Source organism: Fistularia commersonii, chromosome 12 (assembly GCF_037954325.1).
Source record: "Fistularia commersonii isolate RoL2024-O1a breed Wild chromosome 12, RoL_Fcom_v1.0, whole genome shotgun sequence".
NCBI lineage: Eukaryota > Metazoa > Chordata > Actinopteri > Syngnathiformes > Fistulariidae > Fistularia > Fistularia commersonii.
The window spans coordinates 11,090,926-11,104,214 of record NC_141295.1 but is presented as its reverse complement, the minus strand read 5'-3'; the positions used below and the strand labels follow the sequence as shown (position 1 = coordinate 11,104,214).

Genomic DNA, 13,289 nt, shown 5'->3' with positions numbered 1-13,289 from the left:
TCGTTAGGGGTTCCATTCTAGGAAACCCCCGGCCGGATAGTGTTGTGAAAGAAGTCTAGTCAAGTGCAGCAGCTGCGCTCCTCTCTCCAAACGCACAAGCTCAAAATGCCTTTGACTGTTATGACAGTTAACATTCTTCACCGTTATGTCTGTGGAGGTTCTCAGTCCTCCAGGTCATGATGATATTCTTGTCAAAATCTTCTTGTCATGGCAACTGGACTTGAATTTCTTCAACAAGAGGCTTCTGCCTCAGAAGTGAAGGAGACTCTCGGATTTAAGTCCGGTTGCCAGGACAAGAAGATTTTGACGAGAATTCTACACTGTTCGATTGTTCGACATTGAGACCGATGAAGCTATAAATGAGCAATATGCAATGATTTTGAGTTGTATAGAATGGAATAGAATAGAATGGAATAGTAACCCGAGGTAGCTACTGTCTATATTATTAATTATTCAGTATTTATTGGTTATTTCAACTGTATTTTTTTGAACGAGTTACAGTAACTTATCATCTGTACATTTTCCCGATGTAAATTATTTACTACATTTAATCCACATATCCATCTTTAACTATGCATATCATACTCAATCTGTAAATCATCTGTATATTATTGACATAACACACCATGTCATACTGCTAATGTATATGTCATACTTAATATATTTATCATATTCATCATATCTGCACCTGCTGCGTTTTTTGCACTCAGATGGTTGATGCTAAACTGCATTTCATTGCCCTATTTGTACATGTGAAAAGACGAAAAAATTGAATCTGATCTAATCTCGTCTAATCTAATAGAATACAATACAATATAATATATCTTATTGTTCCCAAACCTGGGAAGTGTAATATCTCTTTTCTGATGGCCCCCCAATGATTTCCATGGTGAATGCAAATACTTTCGAGGTAGACCGGCTTTTGTAAAATTGGGGGCAATTTAAGTCAAACTGACCTGGAATGATTCATCCTGCTTCCTCCATCTTTTTATTGCCCCCTCCCTAACCAACTATTTAAATTTCCCACTTTTCTGCACCTATTTGGTGAGCACTGGAAGATAAAGGACCCCCCCACAACCCCCATCCCCTCTTTCTCTCATCCCCATTGTTCAATATGCACGACTCCCGCTGAAACTAATCAGGCGGGTAATGGCCAATGTAAGAAGCAGCAGAGCTCAGGAAAGGGGTGGGGGTGGGCTGAGGAGTGACTGGTGGCTGGATCCAATGGAAAAATAATGAACGTTTGCACCGCTGAGAGGAGGTCCATGTAGAGGGGGGTTGACGATCGATGTGGACGGACATATTCCCCGTTGGGTGATACAGGCAAATGCTAAGAGTGCAGTGGCCTCCGGGAGGGCGCCACGGAAGCTGGAGGAAATTCACCTTTGTTGTAACAACAGTAGAACTGGGCTTACGAACGCCCCCGATCACAAACAAATCGGCCTACGAACAGGGTTTTCAATCCGATTTCGAATCGAGCCACGAACAAGCCTCAACGCACAAACACACAAACAAACAAACTCACCAGCTTCGGCAGTAATGCGTGGTACTCTGCGTTGTTTACATCGTTCATTGTTGTGTTCTCATGTTCTACTTTCTTTGTGCTTTTTGCCTCCCAAGAAGTTAAAAGTGCTAATGCTAGTGGTGTTAAGAAGTGTCACGTCTCTAGGGGGCGTCGTGTGTTTTGGGGTGTTTTCTTCTGTGGCACCGTTTTCCCTTTCTATATGTTGCCAGTAGTTCAGAGCAGCTGAGAGCGTTTTTGGTAATTGGTTGCAGTCCCCTATTGGTCCTGGCCAAGGTGGCGTGACGTCATTCCCGTAATTGCCAGAGATCTGAGGAGAGATACATTCTAGGAGTCAAGGACTTTACACTTTCTACTGTGGTTTTTGCACCGTTTCACTTTCCGTAACTCGTTTCTGCATACTTTCGTTCCCAACCTGTTGTTTGGTCTCACAGCCCCAGACAGGGACCGGACAAACTTTGGTGCTCGTCCGGGTTTCAGCGCATCTGTTTTGGCTAATGGAAGACTGTTACTCTTGGCAGTGAAGACTTTTATTTTCAAAGTTTTTTTTCTGCTCGTTGTATTTTCTACCTCAGCAATTTTTGTTTACTTTGGACTGCAGTGTTTTGCGCTTCTCCTTTTCAAAATTTTTGGCTGTTTGGTGGAGCAGTGTTTTGGGGTGGAGGGGAAGGGACCATTTCCGCCTTTGATTGAATGACTGAGTTCATCTGCCATAAATTAACTGAATTTGGCTGCTACATTTAGTTTGTTTTGAATGGTAGTGGTAGGAGAATTTGTAAAACATCCTTGCTTTGTCTCGCTGCACTAAGGACCAATTAATTAAGATAGCAGAGCACAACTGATGATAAGAAACTTAAAGATTCATTGTTTAAAGCTGTCCGATTAGGACTAGTCAGTAAAGACATTCTTTTTGTTAGTAAAGCTAGTATTGTGAAGTTAGTGAAGCTAGTATATCCAACTTTAGTTTCATCAGGTGAGAGTAATGTTTCGGGATCAGACAATCTTCATTTGAGGCAACAGCGCGCTACTGCACGGAAAGAGAGACTCTCTTGGTTAAAAAGAAGGAGACCGATAAAAATCTAAAAAAAAAGGCATGCGTGGCAGGGATGTATCAAAATGAACTGGCTTCTTTGACACTCCACAGCATGTTGTGTTGATGTTCATGATTCTCAAAGAGGGAACATGTTAGTCCAAGGAATTGAGATGGTGCATTTAAAAGGTTGGGAACGAAAGTATGCAGGCACGAGTTACGGAAATATGGCGTGTATTTATTTTGTGCAAAAACCACAGTAAAAAGTGTAAAGTCCTTGGCTCCTAGAATGTATCTCTCCCCGGATCCCTGGTGATTCCCGGAATGACATCACATCCAGTATTAAGGGGCCAGCACCTTGGCCGGGACCGATAGGGGACCGCAACCAATTATCGAAATCGCTCTAAGCTGCTCTGAACTACCTGCAACGTATAGAGAGGAAGAAAACACCCCAAAACGCACAACGACACCTGAGGACATCACAGAGGTGAAGTTAATTACAGTCCATCTGAAAAAGGAAATAACAATGAAATATGAGTGTGGTGTTTGCGTTAATGATCTTGCCAAATGATACGATACGGTCAACCGTCTGTGCAATTGTGAGGATACGCTTAAGACAGTTGATGTGCAAAGGTCTCAAGTCTTAGAAGAAGTAGAAAAGTGATTGTTTTAGTTTGGATTAATGAAAGATAGCTTGCCAGAGATAGCGTTCGCAAGTGTCTCATGCAAGAAGCCTTTACTTTATTTTATTTGGGGCTAGAGAATGGATCAATGGGACTTATATTGATTTCAATTGAAAAAAAATGATTTGGTCAGCAAGTATTTCGGTTCGCAAACGGAGTCAAATTCTTAAGCTGAGGTTCTACTGTATGTTAAAACTAGTTATTACCATTACCTCTTAAAATGGAAAACTCACACTGATCCAAATGTAAATCAATGCTCAATTTATATTACTACAAATGATTATACCAAATAAGCCCAGCCCCTGCTCCAATCTGTGGGGCGAATAATTTATTACTCTTTATTATTATTTACTCACATATTCACAGGATTTTAATTTTGTGGTAAGGGTATTTATGTTGTGTTTATTTGTAATTTATTAATCATGTAAATCAAGTGACATGTTATAAATGGAATAGTTAAAAACAATGTTTTTCAATTTCTTTTCTATATTTATGTAAATTTCCAATGGAGGGGGCATCATTTAAAATCTCCTCACATTTGGCAGGGCCGGTTCTAGTAGAGAGTTTTTGTTATTTTGAGTTGACAGCTTCCCGACAAATAAGCATCACACACGCTTTCACACACTGAGGCCCATCAGATGGACTGTATAACAAAAAAACTACTAATTGTCTAATTGTCACCCTTTTGCTCTATAAAGCATCGCTAATTTCCCACGGAGTATAGAGCATGGAGAAAAGTGCAGATTTGTCACATCTGATTTTGGCCCTCTGCTCCCGTTTAGTCTGAAGGGCCACATCACGAGCTTCAGATCAATTAAAGCTATTTTTAGTAGCGTTCCAAAGGACGGTGTGTTTTTTTTTTTTTTTTTTCAGCGCAATAATGTGCGTTGACAATTTGCAGAGACTGCAGCAGCCAGGAGGACAAAGTCAACGACATGCTGGAGTGTGTGTGTGTGTATGTGTGTGTGTGTGTGTGTGTGAATGTGAGTACACGTGGCATTTCACAGCCTGCGTGACGTGTAATCATTTCAAAAGGGGTAAAATAGAAGGACGTGGGTACCTCAAAAATACTAATTTAATGCATGAAAATACATGCACATAAAGTCAGGAGTGTCATCAATATTCATGCCAGGATAGAAAAGTAGATCTCATATATTGTGTATTTTGTGAACAATCCAAAAGGAGTCCGTGTATGTTTCTTACTTTAAGCGGCTTCATTAGCAAACACATGGAAATCAGCTCCCGCACCTTTTAGAGAAATTATTGTTAATAAGAGAAAATGAGGGTACAGTGTGATCCAGTTCATGTTAATACCACAGTCAGAGAATGGTGTAAACATCTCTGAGTTATCAGTCTTTCTAAACCGGTGATGCACAAAAGCTTTTGGGACATTTTGTGGCTTGAGCCTTCACCTCTGCGCTCTGACGTTCATTCGTACATTCATTCAATAGCCTCTTTCAAGCAGTAAGAAATTTTTTGAGTTTCCAAAAACCTTTCCAGGAACTAGGTTTTGTTTGTACATTCAGCTAGAGCGCGAAGGATCTGGTATGGTGGCCGCAGGATTCAGTCTCTGCTTTTCGCAGTTGATGTGGTCCTGTTGGTTTCATCAGGCCATGATCTCCAGCTCTCACTGGAGCGGTTCATGGCCGAGTGTGAATTGGCTGGGATGAGGATTAGCACCTCCAAATCCAAGACCATGGCGCTCAAAAGGAAACAGGTGAAATGCCCACGCCGGGTCAAGGAAGAGGTCCTGCCCCAAGTGGAGGAGTTCAAGTATCTCGGAGTCTTGTTCACAAGTGAGGGAAGGATGGAGTGGGAGATTGACAGGTGGATCAGTACGGTGTCTGCAATGATGCGGACTCTGTGCCGGTGTGTCGTGGTGAAGAGGGAGCTGAGCCAGAAGGCGAAGCTCTCAATTTACCCGTCGATCTACGTTCCCATCCTCACCTCTGGTCACAAGCTGTGGGTAGTGACCGAAAGAAAGAGATCGTGGATACAAGCGGCCGAAATGAGTTTTCTCCGCAGGGTGGCCGTACCCTTCCTTAGAGATAGAGTGAGATGTTCTGTTACCCGGGAGAAGCTCGGAGTAGAGCTGCTACTCCTCTGCATAGAGAGGAGCCAGATGAGGTGGCTCGGGCATCTGGTCAGGATGCTTCCCGGGGGAGGTATTCCAGGCATGTCCATCTGGGAGGAGACCATGGGGAAGACCCAGGACACACTAGAGAGACTATGTCTCTAGGTTGGCCTGAAAACGGCTTGGGGTTCCCCCAGAAGAGCTGGACCAAGTGGCGGGGGAGAGGGAGGTCTGGGTCGCACTGTTCCGGCAGCTCCCCCGCGACCTGACCACGGATAGGCAGGGGAAGATGGATGGATGGATGGCTAAATGTCCGGAGTTAGCTGACAATAGGGGTTTCCAGACGGCGTAGTAGCGCAGGGAGAAAATAAAAACACTTCAACCAGTGTGATAATCCATGGTCATGATCCTGCAAAAAAAACAAAAAACCTCACCCACTTGCTGTAAATTGTAATAATTTAAACTGTAATAACTTATCTGTATAAATGTTCATAACTGTGCAATATTTCATAACAGCTACATGTACAAAATGTTTTCATATTCTTGTGTACTCCTTATCTTTCACTTGTTACTTAAGATACTTTATAGTTTTCACTTGTTACTTAAGACACTTTATATAGTTTATTTGTATTTTTTATTCTCCCTTTTTCTCTCATTATTTTTTTTTAGAAAAAGTAGAAAAAGTAGAAATTAAAAAAAAAAAAGTAGAAAAATTGTTTATACAATTCTACAAATTGTTTATACAATTTTGATACAATCTTTTATACAATTTTTTTATACAATTTTTCTACTATCATTTATTATTGTTATATTTTTCTTGTAACTCTGGCACAACAATCCTTCAGGATAAATAAAGTTGTTCTTATTCTTATTCTTATTCTTATTCTTATTCTTATTCTTATGTATGACTGCTTTGGCAACTTCGCCCGCCATGTTGTTCCTGTCGCTTTTCTCTTCTTCCTCAAGGCAGCTTGTTTTTGAGCGTGGCGCTTTAACACACGCGTCCCAGAGGCTTCACAACACTCCATTCTGTGCTTCCTGCTTGTGAGAATGCCAAACTAAAAGGAGGAGGCTACTTCCTGGAAATAAAATTCTGTGTTCCTGAAAAATGTTCTGTCTGAAATCTACTGTTGTCTATATGTCTATATAATCTCAAAACAATGACCAGGCCAATCTACTTTACCCTTCTTTTTCTTTCAGATGCTCCCTTAAGGGGGCGCCACAGCGAATCAACTTCCTCCATCTAACCCGATCCTCTGCATCCTCTTCTCTCACACCAACCAACTTCCCATCCTCTTTCAATATATCTTTTCCGTATTATTCCAGGCCTCCTACCTGGCAGTTTCAACCTCAGTATCCTTCTCACATCTCTCTGTCACCTCTCAACACATCCAAACCATCTCAGTCTGGCCTCTGACTTTTATCTAAAAAAAGAACAAATTCTTATGTCAACGCATCAATGGTGCTACAAATGGAGAATTTTCCCTTGGTGTCACATACCAATGAATTAGTCACCCTTTTCTGGTCATTTTTCGATGAACCATTGAGCATCATGTCTCCATCAACAATAGTAACTATAGCTAAACCTAACCAAAATAAGAGCAGGGCTTGTATTTTCCACATCTTTCTGTTTGGAAATGAGAAATCGCGTTTCTCCACTGATGCTGCAGCAGAAAATGAAAAAATGCTTTCTCCAGTTGCATGGAAAAGTGACGAGAAAGGGGTGCCCGATGCAAATGAGAACGTGTTGCCAAAACATCTAAAATGTACTGATGGGCAGCTAAATTTGTATCTGATGCTTGTGCCAAAAAGCTAAATATGTAACATATCATCTTGTATCGACTGAAGGGAACAACATGTATGACATTTAATAATTCATTATCTATTTTGCTTATCCTGCATTCAGGGTCTTGGGGTTGCTGGAGCCTATCCCAGCTTTTATTGGGAGAGAGGCTGGGTTCACCCTGGATTGATTCACAGGGCCACCTATAGAGACATAAAACTTCTCATTCACACAATTTTCAGGGTCTCCGGTGAACCAACAGCATATTTTTGGAGTGTGCAAGGAAAGCAGAGAGGATGGAGGAAACCCACGCACCCGCTTAAACAACTTACCGTTGAGCTGGGCGTATTGGTGCCATATCCTGAGGAAGGCAACGAAGCCAGCGACCACCTACGACCATCAGCCCTGGTAAAAACAGTGAGAAATTGGGAAATGCGCTATAGAATAGGTGAAAGAACAGGTTTCCTTTTCACACATATTTTACAACCGCACACTAAACTATCTGAATCGAAACAATCACAGGTTCTCATCTATCGTCTCCATACAACCAAACCTTTCCATCTCTTCCTTTTTATCACACACTTAGTCGTCAGTGTCACAAATCTGTTCCACCGGGTTATGCAGTTTGCATGTGTTTTAACTTGTATAAAGCAAAGCCAACCTTCTAGAAGATGCAAAGGAAAAGTGGGCGGGTCCACTCGGTGAGAAATTGCGTGGGCTGTCCAGTGGGCTGCTTCCTAATGTAACACATAAACACACACACAAAAAAAAACTGTTAGAGATGACTTGGAACAATAACAATTTAGAAATTCTCTTCATCAGGGGACACATAAACACACACACGACACATAAACACACACAAACACACACACACGATTTGTGAGTGTTTAAATGTGGAGAGGAGGCTCTCGGTGATAGATTTTCACCGCACACAAGGACACAATAGGTTTTCATTAAAAGAAATTTAGGAGTGTGACGGTAAAAAATGAACTTTTCATTATCGGAAAAAGGGCTGAGCTCACTTAGCCATAATGGCTTTTGTTGCCCTTGATATATGGGGTTGATTTTTTCATAAGGTCAAAGCAGTGGACGACATCCAAAGCAATTTTCCATCTTTAAAACTTTGTACGAATCATAAACACTTTCAAGATAAGTTTCATCTCTTCACATTTATTCTAAAATATTCATCCCAATTTAGAGCTCCTTCTACGAAAACAACCCCAAAGTAACTGATCCATCATTTGTTTCATTTTGCCATTATTGAGAGTAGAGTTTTACCCAATACTATGAACACAAACACAAACACACACACACACACACACACACACGATGACAGTGCCCTAATCGATAGGGTCCACTGCATTTTTAATGTATCATATGGCCAACTTGGTCACATGATCTTCGATGTCAAGCTAAACTAAAGCTGCATCCATGGTTCGATAATACGGGCACAAACTGCATTTTCTTTTTTTACCTTAAATATTGTTTTTTCTGTGCCCTCGCCCCTCAGCATCACGGCGCATTTGAAACACTCCCGCCCTGAACCAGCAACTTCGTAGCCCTCTTCGTCCCCATTTCTCGAGTGTTTTTCAAACCCCGTTGAAACACATTTCCATTTGATTAAAGCTGAAGCGTATTTCCACTGCATCTCCAGCAGCGTGAGCGTTGGAGTTAATGTGCCATCACATTTTAATTCATCACTGCGAGAACTGATATGAACTGAGTGATGGCTGTTTCTCTGTGCAATTTTAATTATATGACATTGCAAATACATGGACTGTTTCCTGAACATTTACCATAATTGATAAATTCAATTCATTCATTCATTATCTCTGCCGCTTAACTAACACATAGGGTAGTGTAGCTCACTAGTTGATCACAAGGCTGCATATAGAGACATACAATAATTCACCATCTCATTCATACATCATATAAAGACATATAACTATTCACTTACTCACAGGTCATATAGACAAAAAACCATTCACTCTGTCATTCACACATTATAGAGGGACATGCAACTATTCAGTCTCTCATTCATGTCATACTGTATAGAGACATAAAAATTCACTCACTCACTCACAGGTCATATTGAGACATGCGATTAACTCAGTCACACATCATACAGAGACAAGCAACATTCACTCTGTCATTGGAGACATACAATCAGTCACTTGTTCTCTCACTTATGTGTCAAAAAGAGACATACAACCAGTACAACAATTCACTCACTCACTCACTCACTCACTCACTCACTGATGGGTCGTATCTAGACATACAACATCCACTCACTCAAACACACGTCATATAGGGACATACAACCATTCGCTCATTCATTTACACTTCCCATGAACCTGCTGCATGTTTTTGAACTGCGGGAGGAAACCCAATCTGAGTCTGAGAGGTTTCACGGGTTTTTCTTCCATCTCAAGACGCCACGCTTTGGAGGTAAACAGCCAGACTGCGTCCACATCTGTCACCGTGAAAGCTGATTGGCAGGCGGTTCTTCATGTGTATCGCATTTTCACCAGATGGTAGTTTTGCAACTGAGGTGGTTTGCGACGCGTCAGTAAATCAAGGAGCGTCAGAGATGGGAGGAAGATCATTATGGCTTTCGGGCAAGAGCTGCTTCAGCGTCGATTAACTTGCCTGTTTCTTTTTTCTTTTTTTTTTTTTGTGTAGTGGAATAAGGAGGGGTTTCCTCCAATGGGAAAAAGTGAAGACTCGCTTGTGGAGAGAAGAAATGCAAGGCTGCCCTGATATCGTTCCTCCAGAGATGCGTAGGATCTACATGGAGACAAGCACTTCTTCTCATGCTCCCTAACCTCTGTTGTGTTTAAATAAAACAAACAAACACAAGGCCGTAAATAGACGACTTAAAAATGTAACCCCGGTGAATTTAAATTATGACCCCAGCCCTTGTTTATTTGCCCCACGCTCAGGTAAAATGAATACATTTACATGGAATGTCTGATTATTGGCTCCAGAGTTTCCCTATCTTATGGGGATCTCTGGAGTAGGTCTAAAGTTTGGTTTAGTATAAATAATAATAAAATTCAAGTACCCCCACAAGACATTTTTTATGCAAATGCAAAATAACCAATGTCGTCTTTGTTTATATGGTGCATATATAAGTCTTCATTAATATTTTTTCCAATAAAGTATATACATTAAAAAGCTATGCTACTATGTTTACCTATGGATTTAGATGTTTTCTACTCAGGCGACAATAAACAAGGCATGCCAGCTCAAAGCAAATGCTTGAAATCTAACAGATTTTTCCTCTCTAATGGGTAATCTAATTCATTTATTCACTCATAACTGAAAGGAATAATCACAGCTAATGGAAATTCATCTGGGTGGCCTTGGAGATCATATTTGCAATCCACAAAAATGTATTTTATCCTTTTTAACATGGCTATATGCGATGCTCAAACCGAAGAATTTTATAAACCTCGGTTGTTACACTTCAACAAATATCCACTTTTCAGTTTGCAGTCACTCCAGGTCCAAAATGGCTGCATCGGAACAGGATGTGCCAAGGTGGCGCAGTGCAACGCGGGTTTACTTAACCTACATGTGCCACCCCTGGACCCAGCGGGTGGACAGCTTTCATATGTCACTGAAAAGATTTGCAAATTCATGACCTGCTGTGCTCGCCGGGGTGTAGGTGAGCGCAGAGTTGTTGTTAAAACTGACAATAACCCATTTGCCCTTATGAATGGTTCATTGGTCCCCCAACCTACTCTACCGCATTTATATGGCTTTACCGTCTCGTTCGATCATCTAGCTTGTGATCCATTGGCATCACAAGCATAGATGTTCCTGGACTGATGTGTGATCTGCGTGGAGTCTCCATGTTCTCCCCCCTTGCCCGATATCCGTTTTTCTCCAAAAACATTCAGTAGGCTTATTGGATGCTTTCGAACCACATTGGGTCCATCACTTCAGGACTGGTTGAAAAAAAATGAAAATGAGTGTGTGTCTTTATTCATTTGTGTTATTTTTATCCCCGTACAGCCCTTAAATGGAAAGTGTTCTATATTAAAAATGATAATAATAATGATGATAATGATAATTATAAGCATTATGTCATCGGTATTATTGCTATAAAATTACTATTATTAATAACAACAACAACAATATAATAATAATATTAATAACAATAATAATAATGTTATTATCATAATCATTATATAACATAATTATTATTAGAATTATCATTGTTATATTGTATGTTTTTATTATTATAATCATTGTTGTAGTAGTAGTAGTAGTAGTAGTAGTAGTAGTAATAGTTTTTATTATCAGATGGGTGGGAGCAGACCTTTCAATCAGTGCAAATATAAAGAATCCTTCATGTGACTTTTGAAGTAGTTTTAAGTGGTAGTGAGATTTTCATCTACCTATAAAACTTGTGTGTGGACAAAAAACGTGTAATATATTCCCAAATGTATCCCAAATATGTAGGATGTAGAAGAGTTGCTATGATGATATAAAAGTAAATACAATTCAATTGCGGATCGGAATTGTAGCCACTGCATTCCTTAAAACATTACATGTGTCTTAATCTCCCTATAAATGGCAATTGACTGTCAGCTACTGTTTATTCAGATGAAACCACTCCTCATAAGCGGCAGTATTAGATAGTAACACGCACGATAAAGCGTAATGACACTTATATCTTTCATTGTAACCGTCCCATGGTTCGAGTACTGACCGATGTGTCCGGGCAGCGGGGAGTGAGGCCGAGGCAGCGTCGGGGATGTACTGGTCAGGATCAGGCTTTTCCGGTTACTGGTTCTGCAACTGTAACGACACGAGGAGAAACAAAACGTCACATTAACACCCGCCCGCTACAGCGCTTGTGGGCACAAATTCATTGACATCCAAGGAGGAGGGCGACTGAGCAACAAAGATTTTTAATTTCCTCCAGGACCTTCCACGTGGTGCCTGCTGCCAGGAAATACGACGGAGAGGCAGAGAGAGACGGGAAAGCATACATCCAAGATGCGCAAGGTGTTACGGCCTCACACAACGTATAGCCAGGGAAATGTTTATTTTTACGTGCCGATTGATTCTTTTTTTCTTTTTTCCTGCAGCCCTTGGGGGCTCTCTGCACCTCTCCGCTCATCCCTTTCTTCTGATTTTGCACAGCAGTAGCAGAGTCATTGAGATTTGCTGCGTATTGCATCACCTCGCTCCAAATCTCAAAGGGTGATGCTATAAATTCAGTGGCACATAAGCACAACAAACACACTGGTTACTCGCTACGTCTCAAAGAAGCCGTCATGGGTCATCTATCTCTCAATCTAGGAGCTCCTGTAAATTTTCCTTTACCCCTATTTTTTCTTTTCTCCGGCAACTGTCACCAGCGCTCTGAGACATCCAGGTGGGATTTGATCGGTCGCGGGCCGCCTCTGCGGGCGCCGGACGAAGGAGAGCTCGCACTCAACCTTGCGGAACAGACGGGGAACTAGGGGGGGCATATTGAAATATTTAAGGGAAATGCATTAGCTCTGTCCGTTGCCATGGCTCTCACCGGATGAGAGGATTTCGTCGCGCTTTCCTCGCCTCTATTTTCTAAATGAGCACTATATGAGATATACAAAGTAAAGCCGTTTCCCCTCTGTGACCGACTTTTTTTTTTCGGTAAGTGTTATAGAACCACCTAATCTATTAATAATAGTGGCGGAGTGAACACAAATGAGGGCGAATAATCTCATTGTCCCATAAAAAAAAAAAAGAAAAAAGAAAAAAAAGAAAAGGCCTCTGGCAGCCCGTGCTTTATGTTATTGCTATCTTAAATTGAAACTGCTAAAAAGGTGGTGAAGTGAGACCACAATGATTCCACAACAACCGGACCAAAATATTTAATACATTCAGTTTTACGAAAAAGATACTACATTTATCGATTATCCTCTTGGATAGTTGATATACAGACCCTTTTCTGTATTTGCTTTTTTTTCACACAGTTCACCTGACCCACGCAAGACCACACTGTTTAGTACTTTTCCCACCTGTCACATTCCCGAGGAATTCATTCATACATTATCTGTACTGTTTATCCTGCACTCAGGGTTGCAGGGGGTGCCAGAGCCTATCCCGGATGTCGTTGGACAAGAGGCGGGGTTCAATCTGGACCAATCACAGAGCCACATACAGAGTAATACAACTATTCACTCTGTCATTCAGAA

At 41.1% G+C, this 13,289-nt stretch overlaps 1 protein-coding gene across 3 annotated transcripts in view; it reads right to left on the bottom strand.

The window, feature by feature from the left end:
- The window catches only part of mast1a (microtubule associated serine/threonine kinase 1a), a 78,058-nt gene that overhangs the window by 29,262 nt on the left and 35,507 nt on the right, over positions 1-13,289 (bottom strand). For all 3 annotated transcript variants that reach the window (XM_086157037.1, XM_086157039.1, XM_086157038.1), the window contains 3 exons: positions 11,813-11,901; positions 7,754-7,829; positions 7,425-7,497 (listed from right to left, as the gene is read on the bottom strand). In XM_086157037.1, coding sequence (XP_086013163.1) covers positions 7,425-7,497; positions 7,754-7,829; positions 11,813-11,901 — 238 coding nt within the window. The remainder of the gene's footprint in view (positions 1-7,424; positions 7,498-7,753; positions 7,830-11,812; positions 11,902-13,289) is intronic.